Source organism: Bombina bombina, chromosome 4 (assembly GCF_027579735.1).
Source record: "Bombina bombina isolate aBomBom1 chromosome 4, aBomBom1.pri, whole genome shotgun sequence".
Lineage (NCBI taxonomy): Eukaryota > Metazoa > Chordata > Amphibia > Anura > Bombinatoridae > Bombina > Bombina bombina.
The window spans coordinates 72920087-72947118 of record NC_069502.1 but is presented as its reverse complement, the minus strand read 5'-3'; the positions used below and the strand labels follow the sequence as shown (position 1 = coordinate 72947118).

The 27032-nt window shown below is 37.0% G+C and overlaps 1 protein-coding gene across 1 annotated transcript in view; it reads right to left on the bottom strand.

Annotated features, from left to right (window-relative positions):
- The window catches only part of CHRNA2 (cholinergic receptor nicotinic alpha 2 subunit), a 140997-nt gene extending 135713 nt beyond the window's left edge, over positions 1-5284 (bottom strand). Inside the window, exon 1 of the mRNA XM_053711065.1 lies at positions 4186-5284. Coding sequence (XP_053567040.1) covers positions 4186-5284 — 1099 coding nt within the window. The remainder of the gene's footprint in view (positions 1-4185) is intronic.
- Positions 5285-27032: the final 21748 nt, after the last annotated feature.

Genomic DNA, 27032 nt, shown 5'->3' with positions numbered 1-27032 from the left:
TTGGAGTATAAGGTGACAGCCCAATCCAGCATTGTCTGCTACAACCCCCCCCTCCCTAGACTCAGAGACTCAGAATGTTTGAGCTAATTGAAACCTCCTGCTCTAATGCTGGGACCCCCTGTTATCTAGTCTAGGTGTGAAGTGTCTTTCTGTTATTGTGTGAGTCATCCATTGTCCTTTTGTAAGTCAGGATGTGATTAGACTCTTGTTTAACTAACCATTGTCTGATGTTTGTCTCATTGTATAATATTTGTTTCTATTGATTATGTAGTAACTACCCCCATTTGTTGGAAATGTATAAAAGCTGTGTTTTCTGTGCAATAAAGCAGTTCCTATTTTGACCCTCAAGCATTCAGTCTTGGCTAATGTTCTTGGGGGTAGCTATAACAACTTGCAGTGGCTGTTATTCTAATAGCGGCGGTATCCAGTGGAGGTTCATGGGTTGGCGTTTGGTGGGAGGAAGTTGACTTTAGAGGGTATACCCAGTCTGGGGTGCCGAGACTCGCTACAATTAGCTGGCAGTGGTGGGATCTGCTTCCTCCTTACGGAGCAGCTCCAAACTACCAGTGGGACCTCGATGGAAAATGGAGGCTGAATTCTAGTGGAGATTGCAGGCAGCACTGGCCCAGTTTGATGGCCCTGTTATGGCAGAGGGCAAACTTGCCTGGAAGGATATGGTTCGATGAAAACTCGGGAACAAGGCTCTCCAGTTCGAACAGGACTACCAGGGGAAGTCCCTTCCTACTCCAGAGCAGCAATACTGGCTCCAGATGGATCTATGAATGCCGTTCCTGGGAAAGCAGCCCCAGGAGGAATGGAGTGGCTGAATTGGACGGGTTGGTCCAGACAAAAGATGGAAGTGGATGAAGGCTACCGGGCACTGCGGTGGGTATGTGGTCAAGGTGTGTCAGGAGATGGAGACGGATGATGCTACAGAGGCTATGACTAAGGTGGCCCAGGATATTGCTATTTTAAAGTCTCACACAGGACCCCCACTGCGGGAGTACGGCAGAGTGGCGTCAGGAGGACATACTGGAACACAAAGAGCTGAGGTTGAACCTTACAGAAGTACCAGGACTGAGAGATGATCTTTATTACCTAGCTGCCCATGAGTGTGAGCTAGAAAAGGCATAGAAGCGGCAAAGAAGAGGTCCTCCATCCGGGCGAAGTCTTGACCCAAGCGGCAAAGAAGAGGTCCTCCATCCGGGCGAAGTCTTGATCCAAGCGGCAAAGAAGAGGTCTTCCATCCGGGCGATGTCTTCTTCCAAGCTGCATCTTCTATCTTCTTTCTTCCGGATCCATCTTCATCCCGCTGACACGGAACATCCCCCTTCCCCGACGGACTAACGACGAATGAAGGTTCCTTTAAGGGACGTCATCCAAGACGGCGTCCCTTCAATTCCGATTGGCTGATAGAATTCTATCAGCCAATCGGAATTAAGGTAGAAAAAATCTGATTGGCTGATGCAATCAGCCAATCAGATTGAAGTTCAATCCGATTGGCTGATCCAATCAGCCAATCGTATTGAACTTGCATTCTATTGGCTGTTTTCCGATCAGCCAATAGAATGTGAGTTCAATACGATTGGCTGGTTATTTTAAGGGGGGTTTGGGTGGGTTAGAGTAGGGGTATGTGGGTGGTGGGTTGTAATGTTGGGGGGGTATTGTATTTTTATTCTCATGCATTACTTTGGGGCAAGGCCCCGCAAAAAGCCCTTTTAAGGGCTGGTAAAAGAGCTTATTACTTTTGTATTTTAGAATAGGGTAGGGAATTTTTTATTTTGGGGGGCTTTTTTATTTTATTAGGGGGTTTAGATTAGGTGTAATTAGTTTAAACTGCTTGTAATTCTTTTTTATTTTTTGTAATTTAGTGTTTTTTTTTTTGTATTATAGATTAGTTTATTTTATTGTATTTTATTTTAGGTAACTGTAGGTAATTTATTTAATTAATTTAATGATAGTGTAGTGTTAGTTTTTTTTTTTTTTAATCATTTATTTATTCAGGCCATCAGTGTGGAAAAAGAAAAAAACACAAATTTGACATATGAAAACATTTCAAACACCACGCAGGGCATTGTCATGATAAACACGAAAAACAAGAATAATAAGATACCGTCATACAAAGCTGTGACCATTTATGTCCCATCTAACCATATTATCTAAAGTAAATCTGATTATCCACACGTCAAGCCAGTTATATTATCACTATATACAGAGCACAGAACAAAAGATAAAGTAGGAGAAAAGAGAAAAAAAAAAAAAAAAAAAAAGGGCCCCTCTACAAAATATGCTAAGTCCTCCTCCCCCCCCCCCCACTCTCCCAGAAAAACCCAACTTAACATCCGAGACTTTCATTTAATAAAAAACTAAATTATACTTATTATATACCTCTGTAGTTCCTAATCCATTCTGCCGGAAAATCACCTGATAGAACTAGCTCACAATAACTATCTGAACTCAAAAAGGGATATAAAATGGACTTTTGAATTTCTACCGGATATGTCTTTATTATGGGTAACCATCTAACTAAAAATTTCTTAACTTCTCTTTCACTTGCTTCTTTCAGCTGAAAAGATTCAAAAATTATTTGCATCTGTACCTCTTTCATAAATACTGAGAAACCCGGCATTTTTTTGGCTTTCCAGTTCTTTAAAATAAGTTGTCTAACAAGAAGAATAATTACATTTAAATTTTTCCTCTGTAAATATACCTCCGAATAACTATAATGAAAAAAAAATATACAATCTGCATCTAACTGCCAGTTAGTTTCATACATATTATTAAACCAAAAAACGACCTTTTTCCAGAACTGAGCAATCTTTGGGCAAGCTACAAACATGTGTAAGATGTCTGTATTTACAAAAAGACAACGTGGACAAAAAATATTTTGCCGTCGAAAGATTTTAGATAATTTCAACGGTGTGAGGTAATAATTATTAATTAACTTGAAATGACTTTCTTTCAAACTCATTGGTATTCTAGCCTTGTTAACAATGTTACAGCTATCTTTTATTTTGCCTTGATCAGGCTCTATCGCCACTAATCCCCAATTTAAGTTCAAATTTTCCAGGAGAGAATCGCTTTGTTTGGCCAACATAATACTATATACAAGTGAGATTGAGGGTACCTTGACTTTAGATATAATAATACACGATTTTAAGACAGACCATGCGATCATCTCACTGCCACTCCACTTCTTAGTCTTTATAAAATGGTGGATTTGAAGATACGCATATAAGCTGATGATCGGTAGGTCAAATTTCCTCCTTAAATTATCAAACATTATTTGCCCATCTTCTTTAAACAATTGATAGACTGCAATAAGCCCTTTAGAAGCCCAACTTCTAAATATCTTCTGGTTAGTACCTGGAGAGAACTCTGGGTTACCCAGTATCGGTAAATACTCCGAACAAGAATAATCTACTCCGGTTAAAGTACACAACTCCTGCCAAGCAAGAATTATGTTCCTAACTGAGATCAAAGTTTTAATATTTCTAGGAATATCTTGAATTTTAATATGCAATAATGCTTTAAGAGACCAGGGGGCAACCATAACACTTTCAATTTCCAATGACGAAAACCAATTTGTTTCAGCCAGCCAATCTAAAGCAATTTTACCCAATGCGGCTAAATTATAAAGTTTTATATTAGGTAGTGCTAGACCGGCGCATTCACGTGTTTGCATTAATTTTTCAATTGCGATACGCGCTTTTTTCTTACCATACCAAATAAAGTGAGAAAAACTTGAATATAATTTCTGTAAATCAGATTTCGTCAAAATTAGAGGAAGGTTCTGAAAGGGGAAGAGGATACGCGGAAATATAATTGTCTTAATGAGACTGACCTTAGCCGATATTGATAGAGGAAATACTTCCCACGCCTTCAAATCTGCCTGGATTTTCTGTAGTACAGGAGAAAAATTCAATTCATACCATTTTCTTGGGTTTTTGTGTAAAAAAATTCCTAAGTATCTTAATACTTCAACTTCCTTAAATACCACATTGGTTACCCTACTACTGGTTTTATTGATCCACAATAATTCACTTTTACTATAATTCACTTTATACCCAGAAAATGAGCCAAAGAACTCCAAAGAGTCCAGTATTACCGGGATGGATTTATGTGTGTTATATAAACACAATAACAAATCATCTGCATACAAGAGTGTCTTAATAGAGTTTTTACCAATAGTGATCCCTTCTAGAACTTCCCTTAGCCATATGGCAAGCGGTTCCAGAGCCAGGTTGAAAAGAAGGGGGGATAATGGGCAACCTTGCCTGGTACCCTTCTGTAGCCTTATTCCGGGAGTTAAATTATCATTAATCAAAATGAAAGAAATAGGAGACTGATATAAGTTACGAGCAAACTGTACAAACTGATTTTTAAACCCAAACTTTTCAAGCGTTTGAAATAGGTACACCCATTCTATGGAATCAAATGCTTTGACCGCATCCAGTGTCAATAATGCAATATCCTGTTTGAAATATTTATTAATATCCCTATTTAAGTTCCAAGTATAGTCTATTAAAGTAGTTATTTTCCGCATATTTTTCGCGAAATTTCTTGAAACCAAGAAACCAGTCTGATCCTGATGGATGACTTTATCCAGACACGTCATGAGTCTTGCTGCCAGAATAGAAGTTAATATTTTGTAGTCTACATTAAGTACCGATATTGGTCTATATGAGGCCGGATCTTCTAAGTCTTTATCTTTTTTGGGAATTAAAGAAATATATGCTGCTGAAAAGTAATTGGAAATTGGACTGTTATACATAAAATAACTATTATATAGCTTATCCAGAACTGGATTTACTTCTTCTACTAGTATTTTGTAATATTCCGCAGGAAGGAAATATGGACCAGCTGCTTTATTTAGCTTAACTTTATAGATTGCCTCCTCTATCTCCTTTGATGAGATGGGAGCATTCAGCTTATCAAGCAATTCATCTGCCACTTGCGGAAGTTTTATTTGAGACCAGAACTTCTCTTGATTCTGGCTATGATTACTGGTCGATGAATATATATTCTGATAATATGTAAAAAAGATCTTTCTAATATCAGATAGGTCAGTATATCTATTATCCTGATCTTTAATTACTAAAATGTAGTTCTTTTTTTTCCGGTATCTCACTATATTTGCAAGATGTTTAGCAGAACATCCATAATACCCTTTATAGCGTAAGTTTACTTTAGTCTCTTCCCGTAACGATTTCTGTTTAAGGAATATCTCCCTTTCCGATCTGGCCAGGGAATACCTCTCCCAATATATACTAGAAGGGTCCATTATATAGTCCTTGTAACTATTTCTAACTTGTTTAGCCAATTGCACTTCTCTCTTACACTCCTTCCTTTTCATTTTACACATATAAGCCTTTATTTCACCCCTTAAGAAAGCCTTCAAAGCTTCCCAAAAAATTTCAATGTTCTGAAGATAAGAGATATTGTTTGTACAGTAATCTTTCCATTTCTGTTTTAACCATAGAGTAAATTTTATATTTTTATACATATATCGTGGAAAAACAAAGTTAAAATTACCCTTTGATAAATTTATATCTGAATGAAATGACAGTGAGACAATCGCATGGTCTGAAACAATAATATCCCCAATTTCAGCCTCCATTTTATGCACCGATAAAGATTCAGTGACTAAGATAAAGTCAATCCTGGAAAATGTCTTAAATGTTTTAGATTCGCATGTGAATATGCGCTGATTGGGGTTATAAAGTCTCCATATATCATTAAGTTTTAATTGATGACAGAACTTTCTCATGTACTTAGCTTGTTTATTATACATCCCCCTGCGTTCCAATTCAGCACTCCCCACAGCCTCACATTCTACCACACTGTGTTCGTGTATACTGACATCACTTCGCAGTATCTCCGGTGAAGAGCCGACAGAGGAAAGGTGGTTTCACAGAGATCCCTCCGCGGCTATTTTGTCATAGATCTATAGATACTTCCGCAACAGCTAGCCGTTCCGACCCGCTTCGCCCTACCAGGAGGGCGCGGGAACTCTTTTCTCCTTGGCGTCTGCCCCGGTATCTGTTCCAGCTGTTCCACACAAGGTAAGAGGCTGTAAGGTAAAAGTTCCACATACGGTTCAAACTAGTCCTCGGTCTTACAAGCGATTCCAGAGGTCTTACTACTGAGCACGGGCAGCGATGGCGTTGCCAATTTAGAACTTCCGCCACCGAATGCTGCAGTGTTCTCTATGCAGCAGTATTGGGCCCAAAAAAGCCAGCGTGGGTATGGCCGTGGGCAAGCTCGTTCGGAGGTGAGGGTTACTAGATCTTACTGCATCCCATCTAAGCCGCTGATACTAGGACAGCGTGCGTGAGAGCTCCTCCTCCTCCAACGGAAGTTCCGGCCGCGTGTAGTGTTAGGTTTAATTGTAACTTAGGTTAGGATTTATTTTACAGGTAATTTTGTATTTATTTTAACTAGGTAGCTATTAAATAGTTATTAACTATTTAATAGCTATTGTACCTAGTTAAAATAAATACAAAGTTGCCTGTAAAATAAATATAAATCCTAAAATAGCTACAATGTAATAATTAATTATATTGTAGCTATCTTAGGGTTTATTTTATAGGTAAGTATTTAGTTTTAAATATGAATAATTTAGTTAATTTTAGGAATATTATTTCGTTTAATATAAATTATATTTATGTTAGGGGGGTGTTAGGGTTAGAGTTAGGTTTAGGGGTTAATAACTTTATTATAGTAGCGGCGACGGTGCGGACGGGAGATTAGGGGTTAATAATTGTAGGTAGGTGGCGGCGATGTTAGGGAGGGCAGATTAGGGGTTAATAATATTATTATATTATTTTTTCGAGGGTTTGAGAGGCGGGAGTGCGGCGGTTTAGGGGTTAATACATTTATTATAGTGGCGGCGAGGTCCGGTCGGCAGATTAGGGGTTAATAAGTGTAGGTAAGGTAGCGGCAACGTTGGGGGTGCAGATTAGGGGTTAATAAATATAATTTAGGGGTCAGCGACGTTAGGGGCAGCAGATTAGGGGTTCATAGGGATAATGTAGGTGGCGGCGGTGTCCGGTCGGCAGATTAGTGGCGGCGATGTGGGGGGGCCTCGGTTTAGGGGTACATAGGTAGTTTATGGGTGTTAGTGTACTTTAGAGCACCGTAGTTAAGAGCTTTATATTCCGGCGTTAGCCCATAAAGCTCTTAACTACTGACTTTTTTTGGCGTTAGGAGTCTTATCGGTAGAGGGTCTACCGCTCACTTCTCCCAAGACTCCAAAAACCAGCGTTAGGCAGATCCCATTGAAACACAATTGGCGTAAGGGGATCTGCGGTAGCCTGGAATTGCGGTAGGGAAGTGAGCGGTAGACCCTTTCCTTCCTGACTCTAAATACCAGCGGGCGGCCAAAAGCAGCGTTAGGACCCCTTAACGCTGCTTTTGACGGCTAACGCCAAACTCTAAATCTAGGCGAATGTGTTCCCGCCCGGGGAGTTAATTAAGAGTTAGCACAACACAGTACTAAATGCAACTAAAGAGATAATAAATATAAAGTCATGTGATCACAGTTATAAGTGTATTAATATAACTGTGTTATTTATGCAAAACTGGCGAATGGGTAATAAAAGGATAATCTATCTTTTAAAGCAATACAAATTATATTGTAGACTGTCCCTTTAAATATACATATGCATTATAATCTTGGAAAGGGACCTAAATAGATGGAAAAAAGTAATCTTCACTCAGTGACACAATTCTCAATTTTTTTTTCACTTTTACAACTAAAAGATAATCTTTCAAATTGTATTACACATCATTCTCATGTATTTCTCTGTGCTGACTAAATCAAATGTGGGAGATATCACAAGTGAGCAGACAAGTCTCAGGCCTCATACATTTCCTGTTAGCTTCAGTTTTCATTTTAATAGATTTTACTCTTTTTTTTTATATATATAACGGCTGCTATTTCATGTACAGTACAGGATAGAAGAACGTCAGTAATTTGTCCTTTTAATTCTTTAGGTGCTGATTTTCCTAACACTAAGATCTGGTGAACTCCAAGAATGTAACATTATAGGAATCCATAGTCAGTGACCAAGTTCTACTCTACATTCAGTATTTATTACAGGAGCTGTCTCATATTATATTATCCTACAGGAGCAGTCTAATATTATGTTATCCTACAGGAGCAGTCTAATATTATGTTATCCTATAGCAGCAGTCTCATATTATATTATCCTACAGGAGCAGTCTCATATTATATTATCCTACAGGAGCAGTCTCATATTATGTTATCTCATATTATATTATCCTACAGGAGCTGTCTCATATTATATTATCCTACAGGAGCAGTCTCATATTATATTATCCTACAGGAGCAGTCTAATATTATGTTATCCTACAGCAGCAGTCTCATATTATATTATCCTACAGGAGCAGTCTCATATTATATTATCCTACAGGAGCAGTCTCATATTATGTTATCTCATATTATATTATCCTACAGGAGCTGTCTCATATTATATTATCCTACAGGAGCAGTCTAATATTATGTTATCCTACAGGAGCAGTCTCATATTGTGTTATCTCATATTATATTATCCTACAGGAGCAGTCTAATATTATATTATCCTACAGGAGCAGTCTAATATTATGTTATCCTACAGCAGCAGTCTAATATTATATTATCCTACAGGAGCAGTCTAATATTATGTTATCCTACAGGAGCAGTCTAATATTATGTTATCCTACAGGAGCAGTCTAATATTATGTTATCCTACAGGAGCAGTCTCATATTATGTTATCTCATATTATATTATCCTACAGAAGCAGTCTCACATTATATTATCCTACAGCAGCAGTCTCATGTTATATTATCCTACAGAAGCAGTCTCACATTATATTATCCTACAGCAGCAGTCTCATGTTATATTATCCTACAGGAGCAGTATCATATTATATTATGCTACAGGAGAAGTCTCATATTATATTATCCTACAGGAGCAGTCTCACATTATATTATCCTACAGCAGCAGTCTCATGTTATATTATCCTACAGGAGCAGTATCATATTATATTATGCTACAGGAAAAGTCTAATATTATATTATCCTACAGGAGCAGTCTCGTATTATGTTATCCTACAGGAGCAATCTCATATTATATTATCCTACAGCAGCAGTCTCATATTATATTATCCTACAGGAGCAGTCTCACATTATATTATCCTACAGCAGCAGTCTCATGTTATATTATCCTACAGGAGCAGTATCATATTATATTATCCTACAGGAGCAGTCTCATATTATATTATCCTACAGGAGCAGTCTCATATTATATTATCCTACAGCAGCAGTCTCATATTGTATTATCCTACAGGAGCTGTCTCATATGATGTTATCCTACAGCAGCAGTCCCATATTATATTATCCTACAGGACCAGTCTAATATTATGTTATCCTACAGGAGCTGTCTCATATGATGTTATCCTACAGCAGCAGTCTCATATTATATTATCCTACAGGACCAGTCTAATATTATGTTATTCTACAGCAGCAGTCTCATATTATATTATCCTACAGGAGCAGTCTCATATTATATTATCCTACAGGAGCAGTCTCATATTATATTATCCTACAGGAGCAGTCTCATATTGTATTATCCTACAGGAGCTGTCTCATATTATATTATCCTACAAGAGCAGTCTCATATTATATTATCCTACAGGAGTAGTCTCATATGATGTTATCCTACAGGAGCAGTCTCATATGATGTTATCCTACAGGAGCAGTCTCATATTATATTATCCTACAGGAGCAGTCTCATATGATGTTATCCTACAGGAGCAGTCTCATATAATGTTATCCTACAGCAGCAGTCTCATATTATATTATCCTTTTAGGAGCTGTCTCATATTATGTAATCCTACAGGGGCAGTCTCATATTATATTATCCTACAGAGGCAGTCTCATATTATATTATCCTACAGGGGCAGTCTCATATTATATTATCCTACAGAGGCAGTCTCATATTATATTATCCTACAGAGGCAGTCTCATATTATGTTATCCTAAAGAGGCAGTCTCATATTATATTATCCTACAGGAGCAGTCTCATATTATATTATCCTACACCAGCAGTCTCATATTAAATTATCCTACAGGAGCAGTCTCATATTATATTATCCTACAGGAGCAGTCTCATATTATATTATCCTACACCAGCAGTCTCATATTAAATTATCCTACAGGTGCAGTCTCATATTAAATTATCCTACAGCAGCAGTCTCATATTTATTATCCTACAGCAGCAGTCTCATATTAAATTATCCTACAGCAGCAGTCTCATATTATATTATCCTACAGCAGCAGTCTCATATTATATTATGCTACAGGAGCAGTCTCATATTATATTATCCTACAGGAGCAGTCTCATATTATATTATCCTACAGGAGCAGTCTCATATTATATTATCCTACCGCAGCAGTCTCATTTTATTTTATCCTACAGGAGCAGTCTCATATTATATTATCCTACAGCAGCAGTCTCATATTATATTATCCGACAGCAGCAGTCTCATATTATATTATCTGACAGCAGCAGTCTCATATTATATTATCCGACAGCAGCAGTCTCATATTAAATTATCCTACAGCAGCAGTCTCATATTACATTATCCTAGAGCAGCAGTCTCATATTACATTATCCTAGAGCAGCAGTCTCATATTAAATTATCCTACAGCAGCAGTCTCATATTATATTATCCTACAGCAGCAGTCTCATATTAAATTATCCTACAGCAGCAGTCTCCTATTATATTATCCTACAGCAGCAGTCTCATATTAAATTATTCTACAGCAGCAGTCTCATATTATATTATCATTATAGGAGCAGTCTCATATTATATTATCCTACAGCAGCAGTCTCATATTATATTATCCTACAGGAGCAGTCTCATATTATATTATCCTACAGCAGGAGTCTCATATTATATTATCCTACAGGAGCAGTCTCATATTATATTATCCTACAGCAGCAGTCTCATATTATATTATCCTACAGGAGCAGTCTCATATTAAATTATCCTACAGCAGCAGTCTCATATTATATTATCATTATAGGAACAGTCTCATATTATATTATCCTACAGCAGCAGTCTCATATTATATTATCATTATAGGAGCAGTCTCATATTATATTATCCTACAGGAGCAGTCTCATATTATATTATCATTATAGGAGCAGTCTCATATTAAATTATCCTACAGGAGCAGTCTCATATTAAATTATCCTACAGCAGCAGTCTCATATTATATTATCCTACAGCAGCAGTCTCATATTATATTATCCTACAGTAGCAGTCTCATATTAAATTATCCTACAGCAGCAGTCTCATATTATATTATCATTATAGGAGCAGTCTCATATTATATTATCCTACAGCAGCAGTCTCATATTTTATTATCCTACAGGAGCAGTCTCATATTATATTATCCTACAGCAGCAATCTCATATTATATTATCCTACAGGAGCAGTCTCATATTATATTATCCTACAGCAGCAGTCTCATATTAAATTATCCTACAGCAGCAGTCTCATATTATATTATCATTATAGGAGCAGTCTCATATTATATTATCCTACAGCAGCAGTCTCATATTATATTATCATTATAGGAGCAGTCTCATATTATATTATCATTATAGGAGCAGTCTCATATTATATTATCCTACAAGAGCAGTCTCATAGTATATTATCATTATAGGAGCAGTCTCATATTATATGAAAAAAACATAGAAAAGGAAGTGGGGACTTCACAATAAGAAATTCCCAAAAGTCTAGGTAAATCCAGCACAACTGTAAAATTAAATAAATACACAAAAAGCCTATATGTCAAAAACGATATAAATATTTATTAACTAAATGCACAAAACACACATTCACATTCATACAGTGGATCCCGCACAAAGCAGTGTTATAAAGTACTGGCCAAGAAATTATTATCTGGTGCACCAGGGAAAATAGACCAAAAACAGTCCGTTTAAGATTTGCAGATATTTGTAATCCAACAGGTGCAGCGTTAATGCAAAAATGGATGCAGTTATACAGTCCCCGGTGTATAGAGACCAGTCACTTCAGACTTTAACCCCAATTGTTACTGAGTCAAATAGTGCTTTAAAGGCATAGCATAGGAGGAGCAATGGAAACACGCGTCTTTATTCACAGGTGCTGTTTTCTTTTCAGACAGTAGTATTCAGTGTACAGATGCATATCACATATTCTACCTGTATTTGTTCACGCGGTCGCCCCTCCTAGCTGCCTCGTTCTTAGGGCTCGATTTATCAAACATATTCTCCTTAATTTGCGCCTTAATTCACGCCGTCGTAATATATCTCCTATTTATCAATCAGAAATACTCCGAAAAATGTGCAAATACGACTGCAAAATTCTCGCCCTTCAATGTCCCTCGCCTAGGCGCACATTTGCGCAAAATAAAGCTTTAAAACGCCCTTTTCCGGGTGTATATTCAAGAATACGACCTACTTCTCTCCAAAATATATATTTATAATTATTTTGCGCCATTGGAGAGCCTAAAGTTCTCCTCCTAATACGACTACTAATGTTCTCCATGAAGAGATAGGAGAACATCTAATTTACTCCATATTTTCAGCGCCAGAAGATGGATTATTTCCTGATTTTTTGATTATGAACAATAAAGCAAAACATTATTTCTTTTCATTTTGAAATAAAAGTATTTATTTATTTAGTTTAAGAAAAATAAATTATTATGATGTGAAAATAACATTTATTTTCAATAAATCCATAGATTTTACAATTTAAATGTGTGTGTGTGTTTATTTAATCCAAAACATTTAATTATTTTATTGTAAAAAAAAAAAAAAAAAAACTATATTAGTGCTGAGGGGGAGGTGGATATAAATATAAGAGTTGGGTTATATCTTTGAAATACATAAGCACATGTTTATATAAGTTGTTCAAAAGTTAATACAAAGATAAAATTTGTAATACAATTTTCAATGAGATCTTGATGTGCTTTCTTAAATAATATAAACATTGATACAACAAAAAATAAAGTAGACATCAAAAAATTGTGTTATTTTCAGCATTAAATTTTAATCTTACCATTGAACTTCTATCCCTTCAAAGATTTATATGTGAGAGAATGTGATAATATGATCACAATTATTATATTCAAATTTTTAATACATTTTTAGCGATTATCGGAAATATAAATAAAGTTTGTGTTTATTGAAAAGCACTATAGTTATATACATTGAATTTGTAACATTGATAACTGAACAATACAAATAAAAATGTAATCAATGATAATTCACATTTATTTCTCATATGCGCTTTAATTTAACACATTTTTAATAATAAATATGTCGCAAATATATGAATAACGGCGAGATTTATCAATATCACGCCACATCTCGCCTTTGGAAAGTAACGTAGAAATACGACCCCTTTTATGATAAATAATGGCGCACATGTGCGCCTATCCGATGGCGATATGCAGAGTACTTGTCGGAGAACGGAACGGCGATCTTGAACAAAGTTTGATAAATCGAGCCCTTAGAGCGTCCAAACATCAGGGGTAAGTCAGGATGAGCAGGGGATCTGCTGTAAGGGCTGCCAAGTCTCATATTATATTATCCTACAGCAGCAGTCTCATATTATATTATCATTATAGGAGCAGTCTCATATTATATTATCATTATAGGAGCAGTCTCATATTATATTATCCTACAGGAGCAGTCTCATATTATATTATCATTATAGGAGCAGTCTCATATTAAATTATCCTACAGCAGCAGTCTCATATTATATTATCCTACAGCAGCAGTCTCATATTATATTATCATTATAGGAGCAGTCTCATACTTTAGTAAATCAGTTTTATGGTGTTTTTCTTGCTGGGAAATTCTCTGGAAACCAACGCCTAGATAACAAGTTTTGCGTTAGGGTAAAAAAGCAGTGTTAAGAGGTCCTAACGCTGCTTTTTTACGCCCGCTGGTATTACGAGTCTTGAAGGATTAGGGTCACCGCACTCTTCTTTGACCTTACCGCAAAACGACTTACGTAAACTTCGTAAAGTCTTTTTTCTATGGGACTTCCATAGCGCCAGTATTACGAGTCTGTCCTGGGAGGCCAAAAAGTGAGCGGTACACCCTACCCTGTCAAGAGTCCTAACGCATTTAAAAGTCAGTAGTTATGAGTTTTACACTACAACGCCATAGCATAAAACTCATAACTAAAGTGGTAAAAAGTACACTAACACCCATAAACTACCTATTAACCCCTAAACCGAGGCCCTCCCGCATCGCAAATACTAAAATAAAAAATGTAACCCCTAATCTGCCGCTCCGGAAACCGCCGCCACCTACATTATATTTATGAACCCCTAATCTGCTGCCCACAACATCGCCGACACCTACATTATATTTATTAACCCCTAATCAGCCGCCCCCAATGTCGCTGCTACCTACCTACACTTATTAACCCCTAATATGCTGCCCCCAAAATCGCTGCCACTATATTAAAGTTATTAACCCCTAAACCTAAGTCTAACCCTAAACCTAACACCCACTAACAAATATAATTTAAATAAATCTAAATAAAAATCCTGTCATTACCTAAATTATTCCTATTTAAAACTAAAACTATAAAATAAACCCTAAACTAGCTACAATATAACTAATAGTTACATTGTAGCTAGCTTAGGGTTTATTTTTATTTTACAGGCAAGTTTGTATTTATTTTAACTAGGTAGAATAGTTATTAAATAGTTATTAACTATTTAATAACTACCTAGCTAAAATAAATACAAATTTACCTGTAAAATAAAACCTAACCTAAGTTACACTAACACCTAAAACTACACTATAATTAAATAAATTAACTAAAATAAATACAATTACCTAAATTAAATTAAATTAGCTAAAGGAGCGGCAAAAGAGCTCAGTGATGTGCGGTGACTTCAGAGGCTGGTGAGGCAGTGTCTAGGAATCGTATACGCCTTCATTCTTTAGATATCCTTTGTTGAAGAAATAGCAATTGCACATGGGCGAGCCAATATCTATATGCAGCCACCATTCAGTATCTACTGAGCATATTTAGATATGATTTTCAACAAAGGATATCTGATTTTATTCATTCTTTAGATATCCTTTGTTGAAAAGCATATCTAAATATGCTTAGAAGCTACTGAGCATATTTAGATATGAATTTCAACAAAGGATATCTGATTTCCTTCATTCTTTTGATATCCTTTGTTGAAAAGCATATCTAAATATGCTCAGTAGCTAATGAGCATATTTAGATATGATTTTCAACAAAGGATATCTGATTTTCTTCATTCTTTTGATATCCTTTGTTGAAAAGCATATATAAATATGCTCAGTAGCCACCGAGCATATTTAGATATGCTTTTCAACAAAGGATATCAAAAGAATGAAAAAGAATCAGATATTAGATATAAATTGGATAGTTATTTAAAATTGCATGCTCTTTCTAAATCATGAAAGAAAACATATGGGTTTCATCTCCCTTTCAATGGTGTCTTGGAAAACTGGTCAACTTAGTAAACATCTGTTTTTAGTCTAAAGGATTGTAACAGAAACTCTTGCCAGATAACAAAATGCTTGCTCTGATTATGAGATCTAGAAATCCAGGCCCATTAAAATATATGTTTCAAACATACTTTTTACTTCAATGCTGCAAATTATGCTTATAGATTCCTTCATTATTCAGTAAATATAAAAATGTTGTGAACCAGTGGCAGCTGGTGAACAGGTATAGGCACAGACAAAGGCTGTGGTGGACATTTTACAAAGTAAAGACCGTAGTGAAGGACAACAAGGTCACTATTTATACAAATGAAAAAATAAGAGTCTCCAAAATCTCACCTCCATCTTAGCAAAAAGAAGAAAAAGAAAAAAGAGAAAACTTTGCGGCCCTTTGAGACAGAAGTTTGGACACCCCACAATCTACAAGAACGCAAGTGTGTGTGTTATAAATAATATCAACTAACTAACTTCATCAAGTGCCGCCAGCCGCCACCTACCTAAAAAAAGAATGTGATTCAATAGATTGGCAGCCTCAGTCACTCACTATAAGTCAGACTCAGAGTCACACAAAGCTCCCTCCCAATAGCCCCACTCTTCATTTAACCAGGTATATTTTTCACAATTGAGCAGTGACAGCCATTTTACCCCATGGCTGCTAGTAACATAAAAATCAACATTTTGTCTCTCTGCAGTCTGCACTCTGCACCACAAATGAACAGCAGTTTGACCCCCTTGACTGCCACTTATTTACTTCTGCTCCATATTTGTAATGCAGTGATGCATATGAGATATTTTACATTAATTAAACCTATGGACTTTAAAAAACTGGACAAATAAATAACTAGTATCAATAATTTCCACTACATATTGCCTATTATTTAAATACACCTCTCCTCATTTACATTTTGCCTTCCCTAGGTAGAACAAAAAATTGACTTGAAAATTTTTGGATATGGACAGTTGGACACCATTGATAATTGGGGGTATTTCAGTAATTATTGGGGTTCTTAGCAGCCCCAAGATCCCTCTTGAGCTGACTCAATAGGTGAGAGGTTACATAAAATGGGTGACTTGATTTAATAATAATTATTACTAGTAAATAACCAAAAACAGGCTACAGCTTTTATAGTGACTGAGACAACAAGGAAGTTGGTTTCTTATTCAAGCTGTTTCTTATTCGGGAAATTCTGTTTCTTATTCATGGAAGTTGGTTTCTTATTCAATTTTTTTGTCAGACTGCTTTAAATTTACTTTAAAATAAAAAAATAGGTTTTATTAAAATAATAATATGATTCATATAATGTAGTTACACAGAGGTGGAATCTCTTTATATAACAATTAGATATACAAACTTGAAAAAAGGGCATACGTTGGCACCACTACAAATATTACTATTTTGAATAAATAACATATATTTTCAAAGGGTTAATAACCATTCGGCCACTGATTTCACTATGAATTTATACAGGGTAGATCCCATTCCCCCTCCATGTCATGCAATTGTTTTTAGCCTGGCCCAATGGTGTTTTTGGCACAGAAATTGATGCCAACACTGCCATAGGTGACATAATTCTCATTTTTGAATAAGTAACAGATATTTTCAAAGGGTTAATAACCATTGGGCCACTGATTTCACTATGAATTTATACAGGGTAGATCCCCCTCCATGTCATGCAATTGTTTTTAGCCTGGCCCAATGGTGTTTTTGGCACAGAAATTGATCCCAACACTGCCATAGGTGACATATTTCTCATTTTGAATAAGTAACAGATATTTGGGTTAATAACCATTGGGCCACTGATTTCACTATGAATATATACAGGTTAGATCTCCCTCCATGACATGCAATTGTTTTTAGCCTGGCCCAATGGTGTTTTGGGCACAGAAATTGATGCCAACCCTGGCATAGGTGACATAATTCTCAATTTTGAATAAGTAACAGATATTTTCAAAGGGTTAATAACCATTGGGCCACTGATTTCACTTTGAATATATACAGGGAAGATCCTCTTCCATGCCATGCAATGGTTTTTAGCCTGGCACAATGGTGTTTTGGCACAGAAATTGATGCCAACCCTGGCATAGGTGACATAATTCTAATTTTTGAATAAGTAACAGATATTTTCAAAGGGTTAATAACCATTGGGCCAGGCTAAAAACAATAGCATGGCATGGAGGGGGATCTACCCTGTAGATATTCATAGTGAAATGAGTGGCCCAATGGTTATTAACCCTTTGAAAATATCTGTTACTTATTCAAAATTAAGAATTATGTCACCTATGCCAGGGTTGGCATCAATTTCTGTGCCCAAAACACCATTGGGCCAGGCTAAAAACAATTGCATGGCATGGAGGGGGATCTACCCTGTATATATTCATAGTGAAATCAGTGGCCCAATGGTTATTAACCCTTTGAAAATATATGTTACTTATTCAAAAATGAGACTTAGAGCACCTATGCCAGGGTTGGCATCAATTTCTGTGTCAAAAACACCATTGGGCCAGGCTAAAAACAATTGCATGGCATGGAGGGGGATCTACCCTGTATATATTCATAGTGAAATCAGTGGCCCAATGGTTATTAACCCTTTGAAAATATATGTTATTTATTCAAAATAGTAATATTTGTAGTGGTGCCAACGTATGCCCTTTTTACAAGTTTGTATATCTGTTATATAAAAAGATTCCACCTCTGTGTAACTACATTATATGAATCATATTATTATTTTAATAAAACCTATTTTTTTATTTAAAAAAAAATTGAATAAGAAACCAACTTCCATGAATAAGAAACAGAATTTCACGAATAAGAAACAGCTTGAATAAGAAACCAACTTCCTTGTCGTGTGACTGAGCCTGCTGGGGCCCTGGGCCATCTTTTATTTTATTTTAGGCGGCACTAAGTTGAAGTTAGATAACTTGAGTTGAACTTGTCAACTTGATATACATTTATTACAACGAACTTGCAGCCTCGCTGCCTCTATAGTTAAGGGAAGTGACTTGACTATTTTGGCAGCGAGGCTGCAAGTTCGTTGTAATAAATGTATATCAAGTTCAACTTCAACTCACGTTATCTAACTTCAACTTAATGCCGCCTAAAATAAAAGATTGGCCCAGGGCCCCAGCAGGCTCAGTCACTATAAAAGGCTGAGGCCCGCCACCACCACTGACACCTACCTAAATCAATCACATCGAAGTCGAACACAACAAAACAGTGAGTCAACTACTATAGTTAGTTACAAGTAGTACAAGTGAAGTACGTACTACTAAATAGAACTACAGTCACTCTGTCTCACACCACCGCCACTGACACCTACCTAAAAAGATGCGCCGCCGCCAAATATAGATAACAACAAGTTGAAGTAGTCTTCTACGCTCCGGTTGCAATGCTGACTGACTGTTAATAACGGTCGTTCAGTACCACGTCTGACTCTAGTCTGCGTTGAGCTGCTCTGTCACGTGACCGCACGCGGAAGGATCTATTTCATTCCCGCCCGGCACTCAGAGACAGCCAGCCCCAGTCAGATTCAGACGAGTTCTGAATTCTGATTCTGATTGGCTGAGACTAGTAGTGAGACTGAGAGGCGGCCAGGACGGAGGCTAGCCTCCTGTGGAAGCGTATGGGGCGCATTGGAGAGCACTGCATTAGCACCTTTTCTCCTCTGGTGGCAGTCTCTCAGCGTCCCATACACTTCCACAGTAGTCAATACATTCATATTGCGCAATGCAAGGACAGCCGGCTGTCCTTGTCTTGCGCAATATGAATGTATTGATGTAATAAGTACAGTCGGTTTTAATAAAATTTACAGTGTTGACACAAACAGAATCATGATTTTGGTGGAGGGGTGGGGGGGTCACCTTATTTTATAAAAAAAAAATATGAAAAAAAAAAATAATAATATTTTTTTTATTTTTTAATTTTAAATAAATGCTGTAATTACATAGATTATCCAGGGGAGGCACTGCCTCACCTGCCTCCTGTGACTGCACGTCACTGAAAGAGCTAGCTGCCCTTTTAAGGGCAATGCCCACCCAAATGCCCTTTTCAGGGCAATGGGGAGCTTAGGTTTTTTTAGATAGTATTTTATTTGGGGGGGGGTTGGTTGTGTGGGTGGTGGGTTTTACTGTTGAGGGGGTTGTTTGTATTTTTTTTTACAGGTAAAAGAGCTGATTACTTTGGGGCAATGCCCCGCAAAAGGCCCTTTTAAGGGCTATTGGTAGTTTAGTTTAGGCTAGGGGTTTTTTTTTTGGGGGGGGGCTTTTTTTAATTTTAATAGGGCTATTAGATTAGGTGTAATTAGTTTACATTTCTGTAATTTGTTTATTATTTTCTGTAATTTAGTTTTTTTTTTTTTTTGTACTTTAGCTAATTTAATTTAATTTAGGTAATTGTATTTTATTTAGTTAATTTATTTAATTTTTTAACTAGGTAGAATAGTTATTAAATAGTTATTAACTACCTAGCTAAATTTAAATACAAATTTACCTGTAAAATAAAACCTAACCTAAGTTACACTAACACCTAAAACTACACTATAATTAAAAAAATTAACTAAATAAAATACAATTACCTAAATTAAATTAAATTAGCTAAAGTACAAAACCCCCACTAAATTACAGAAAATAATAAACAAATTACAGAAATTTAAATTAATTACACCTAATCTAATAGCCCTATTAAAATAAAAAAAGCCCCCCCAAAAGAAGAAACCCTAGCCTAAACTAAACTACCAATAGCCCTTAAAATGGCCTTTTGCGGGGCATTGCCCCAAAGTAATCAGCTCTTTTACCTGTAAAAAAAAAATACAAACAACCCCCTCAACAGTAAAACCCACCACCCACACAACCAACCCCCCCCCAAATAAAATACTATCTAAAAAAACCTAAGCTCCCCATTGCCCTAAAAAGGGCATTTGGGTGGGCATTGCCCTTAAAAGGGCAGATAACTCTTTTGCCGCCCCTTTAGCTAATTTAATTTAATTTAGGTAATTGTATTTAATTTAGTTAATTTATTTAATTATAGTGTAGTTTTAGGTGTTAGTGTAACTTAGGTTAGGTTTTATTTTACAGGTAAATTTGTATTTATTTTAGCTAGGTAGTTATTAAATAGTTAATAACTATTTAATAACTATTCTACCTAGTTAAAATAAATACAAACTTGCCTGTAAAATAAAAATAAACCCTAAGCTAGCTACAATGTAACTATTAGTTATATTGTATCTAGTTTAGGGTTTATTTTATAGGTAAGTATTTAGTTTTAAATAGGAATAATTTAGTTAATGATAGGATTTTTATTTAGATTTATTTAAATTATATTTAAGTTAGGGGGTGTTAGGGTTAGACTTAGGTTTAGGGGTTAATAACTTTAATATAGTGGCGGCGATGTTGGGGGCGGCAGATTAGGGGTTAATAAATAGCATGTAGGTGGCGGCGATGTTGGGGGCAGCAGATTAGGGGTTCATAAGTATAATGTAGGTGGCGGCGGTGTACAGAGCTGCGGCTGCGGCTGCGTTACTGAGGTATACGCTGCTTTATTGCAAGTGTTAGACTTTTTTTCAGCCGACTGTCCCCGTTGATTCCTATGGGGAAATTGTGCACGAGCACGCTACACCAGCTCACCGCTTATTTAAGCAGCGCTGGTATTGGAGTGAGATTTGGAGCTAAATTTTGCTCAACGCTCACTTCTTGTCTTTTAACAACGGGTTTCTGAAAACTCGTAATACCAGCTATGCAGGTATGTGAGCGGTGAGAATAAACTGCTCGTTAGCACCGCACAGCCTCTAACGCAAAACTCGTAATATAGGTGCAAGTGAATCCATCTCAGTATCTGATGCCATCTATTATAATGTTAACCTGTCTCCTTGTTTACATGAATAAAAAGTGATACCCAGCTACAGGGATTTAACACAGAGCTGTAATTGCAAATGACATTAATCTGAAATAGTCCTATACACATGGATATGAAGAGGTAATTTTATCACAAAAGAAACAGAGATCTGCATTTGTGATGTACTCCAGAGAAGATGGCTAATTAGGAAAGTGCAGTACATGTAAATTAAATACAGCATGAGACATTCTCTTCAGTACAAAACAGATGGATGCCAACCGCTGTAAGTAATTACTGTTAAGATACAAATTAATAATTTTCAGTCTGAACCATAGGGTTCTGGAATTGCTCCATTTATTGACCATCTGAAAGTCATTATGCGTTCTATATTCACTATCTATCTTTACAACTACAATATGCTTTCTGTGTGCACTTTCTTTATTGCCCTCATGCATTTCTTTATTGACTAGCTGTGCTTCATTTCCTATTTAATGCCTCCCTACATGCCCTGTATAGATATCCTATATTAAACGCCTATATTCCCTATAATTTCCGCCTATATATCAATTACTGTCTGCCTATATGACCTATATTATCTGTCTATATACTAGGGCTGTGTAATTAATCGCACGATGCAACTATTAGCAACAACATGAGGCTATTAAATATCTCAATCGCATGAGTCTGTCATTTTTTTAACAAAGCAAACAAAAACAAAAAAAAACAAGCACAGTCTAAAACGACTTCCTTAACATGCCAAGTCAGTCACTCAAACACTCCAGTCCAGCCCAGTAGCAGCACTGATCAGTCCTCCAGGGGGCAAACCAGGAAGCATCACTTTAGTGTCAAGGAACATAACGCTAACGCTGCCATTTTACTTGCCTCATGGTTTGTTCCTTCAGTCCTGAGGTGTGCATGGAAGACGTCGGACTGGCGGGCTCTTTTCTTTGGTCTATTCAGTCTGCAGTGTGAACTGCAAAGGGAACAAGCTGCTGTTTTGAACAGTTGCATGCCATTTATTATCTGTCTTCATCACCTACATTATATGCCCACAACACTTATATTATCTGCCTACATCACTGATATTATCTGCCTACATCACTGATATTATCTGCCTACATCACTGATATTATCTGCCTACATCACCTATATTATCTGCCTACATCACCTATATTGTCTGCCTACATCACTGATATTATCTGCCTACATCACTGATATTATCTGCCTACATCACTGATATTATCTGCCTACATCACTGATATTATCTGCCTACATCACCTATATTATCTGCCTACATCACCTATATTGTCTGCCTACATCACCTTTATTATCTGCCTACATTACCTTTATCTGCCTACATCACCTTTATTATCTTCCTACATCACCTATATTGTCTGCCTACATCACCTATATTATCTGCCTATATCACCTATATTATCTGCCTACATCACCTATATTATCTGCCTACATCACCTATATTATCTGCATAAATCACCTATATTATCTGCCTACATCACCTATATTATCTGCATACATCACCTATATTATCTGCCTACATCACCTATATTATCTGCCTACATCACCTATATTATCTGCCAACATCACCTATATTATCTGCCTACATCACCTATATTATCTGCCTACATCACCTATATTATCTGCTTACATCACCTATATTATCTGCATACATCACCTATATTATCTGCCTACATCACCTATATTATCTGCATACATCACCTATATTATCTGCCTACATCACCTATATTATCTGCCTACATCACCTATATTATCTGCCTACATCAGCTATATTATCTGCCTACATCAGCTATATTATCTGCCTACATCAGCTATATTATCTGCCTACATCAGCTATATTATCTGCCTACATCACCTATATTATCTGCCTACATCAGCTATATTATTTGCCTACATCAGCTATATTATCTGCCTACATCACTGATATTATCTGCCTACATCACTGATATTATCTGCCTACATCAGCTATATTATCTGCCTACATTACCTATATTATCTGCCTACATCAGCTATATTATCTGCCTACATCACCAATATTATCTGCCTACATCCCCTATATTATCTGCCTACATCACCAATATTATCTGCCTACATCCCCTATATTATCTGCCTACATCACCAATATTATCTGCCTACATCACCAATATTATCTGCCTACATCACCTATATTATCTGCCTACATCACCTATATTATCTGCCTACATCCCCTATATTATCTGCCTACATCCCCTATATTATCTGCCTACAACCCCTATATTATTTACCTACATCACCTATATTATCTGCCTACATCCCCTATATTATCTGCCTACATCCCCTATATTATCTGCCTACATCCCCTATATTATCTGCCTACATCCCCTATATTATCTGCCTACATCAGCTATATTATCTGCCTACATCACCAATATTAACTGCCTACATCCCCTATATTATCTGCCTACATCCCCTATATTATCTGCCTACATCCCCTATATTATCTGCCTACATCCCCTATATTATTTGCCTACATCACCTATATTATCTGCCTACATCAGCTATATTATCTGCCTACATCACCGATATTAACTGCCTACATCAACTATATTATCTGCCTACATCATTTACATTATCTGACTACATAACCTATATTACCTGCCTTCATCAGCTATATTATCTGCCTACATCAGCTATATTATCTGCCTAAATCACTTATATTGTCTGCCTACATCATCTATATTACCTGACTACATCACCTATATTATCTGCCTAAATCACTTATATTGTCTACCTACATCATCTATATTACCTGACTACATCACCTATATTACCTGACTACATCACCTATATTATCTGCCTACATCAGCTTTATTATCGACCTATATTATCTGCCTACATCACCTATATTATATGCCTACACCAGCTATATTATCTGCCTACATCACCTATATTATCTGCCTACATCTCCTATATTATCTGCCTACATCACCTATATTATCTGCCTACATAAGCTATATTATCTGCCTACATCAGCTTTATTATCTACCTATATTATCTGCCTACATCACCTATATTATATGCCTACACCAGCTATATTATCTGCCTACATCACCTATATTATCTGCCTACAACACTTATATTTTCTGCCTACATAATATATTTTATCTGCCTACAGCACCTTATCTGCCTACATCAACTATATTATATGTCTACAACACTTATATTATCTGCCTACATCAGCTGTATTATAGGCCTATATCACCTATATTATCTGCAATTTATTATCTACTTACATACCATTAATTAGTAGCCTACATCACCTATATTGTCTACCTACATCACCTATATTGTCTACCTACATCACCTATATTATCTGCCTACATCCCCTATATTATCTGCCTACATCCCCTATATTATCTGTCTACATCCCCTATAGTATCTGCCTACATCACCTATATTATCTGTCTACATCACCTTTATTATCTCACTACACCACCTATAGTATCTACCTTCATCACTTTCATTATCTGCCTACATCATCTATATTTTCTGTGCACCAAGTACGGTGTGATAAGCAGCGGACTGTTGTTAACTAACAGTCATCGATCTCGCTGCTCTTCGGCTTCTTCACAGCTTTCTTGCTATACTGTAACTAAGCACCCACACTATACTATACTGTTTACCCCCTAAACCGCTGCTCCCGGAGCCCCCTGCAACTAAATAAACATATTAACCCCTAAACAGCCGCTACCGGACCCCACCTCAACTATGATAAACTTATTAACCCCTAAACCGCCGCTCCTGGACCCGGCCGCAACTAAATAAATTGTTTAACCCCTAAACCACCGCTCCCGGACCCCGCCGCCACCTACATTATACCTATTAACCCCTAATATGCCATCCCCTATGCCGCCACCACCTACATAAAGTTATTAACCCCTATCCTGCCGATCCCGGACCTCGCCGCAACTAAATAAATTGTTTAACCCCTAAACCGCCGCTCCCGGAGCCCACCGCCACCTACATTATATTTATTAACCCCTATCCTGCCCCCCCTACACCGCCGCCACTATAATAAAGTTATTAACCCATAAACCTAAGTCTAACCCTAACCCTAACACCCCCCAACTTCAATATACAGTGGGGCAAAAAAGTATTTAGTCAGCCACCAATTGTGCAAGTTCTCCCACTTAAGAAGATGAGAGAGGCCTGTAATTTTCATCATAGGTATACCTCAACTATGAGAGACAAAATGTAGAAACAAATCCAGACAATCACATTGTCTGATTTGGAATTAATTTATTTGCAAATTATGGTGGAAAATAAGTATTTGGTCAATATCAAAAGTTCATCTCAATACTTTGTTATATATCCTTTGTTGACAATGACAAAGGTCAAACATTTTCTGTAAGTCTTCACAAGGTTGTCACACACTGTTGTTGATATGTTGGCCCATTCCTGCATGCAGATCTCCTCTAGAGCAGTGATGTTTTGGGGCTTTTGCTGGTCAACTCCCTCCAAAGGTTTTCTATGGGGTTGAGATCTGGAGACTGGCTTACGAAGCCACTCCTTCATTGCCCAGTGTGTGTTTTGGGATCATTGTCATGCTGAAAGACCCAGCCATGTTTCATCGTCAATGCCCTTGCTGATGGAAGGAGGTTTGCACTCAAAATCTCACGATAATTGGCCCCATTCATTCTTTCATGTACACGGATCAGTCGTCCTGTTCCCTTTGCAGAGAAACAGTCCCAAAGCATGATGTTGCCACCCCCATGCTTCACAGTAGGTATGGTGTTCTTTCTCCCAATCCTCTTCTGGATCATCCAAATGCTCTCTAGCATACTTCAGACGGGCCCGGACATGTACTGGCTTAAGCAGGGGGACATGTCTGGCACTGCAGGATCTGAGTCCCTGGCGGCATAGTGTGTTACTGATGGTAGCCTTTGTTACATTGGACCCGGATCTCTGCAGGTCATTCACTAGGTCCCCCCGTGTGGTTCTGGGATGTTTGCTCACCGTTCTTGTGATCATTTTGACCCCACGGGGTGAGATCTTGCGTGGAGCCCCAGATCGAGGGAGATTATCAGTGGTCTTGTATGTCTTCCATTTTCTAATTATTGCTCCCACAGTTGATTTCTTCACACCAAGCTGCTTGCCTATTGCAGATTCAGTCTTCCCAGCCTGGTGCAGGTCTACAATTTTGTTTCTGGTGTCCTTCGACAGCTCTTTGGTCTTCACCATAGTAGAGTTTGGAGTGTGACTGTTTGAGGTTGTGGACAGGTGTCTTTTATACTGATAACAAGTTCAAACAGGTGCCATTAATACAGGTAATGAGTGAAGGACAGAGGAGCCTCTTAAAGAAGAGCCAGAAATCTTGCTTGTTTGTAGGTGACCAAATACTTATTTTCCACCATAATATACAAATAAATTATTTCCAAATCAGACAGTGTGATTGTCTGGATTTGTTTCCACATTTTGTCTCTCATAGTTGAGGTATACCTATGATGAAAATTACAGGCCTCTCTCGTCTTCTTAAGTGGGAGAACTTGCTCAATTGGTGGCCGACTAAATACTTTTTTGCTGCACTGTAATTTAAATACATCTAAACAGAATTACTATTATTA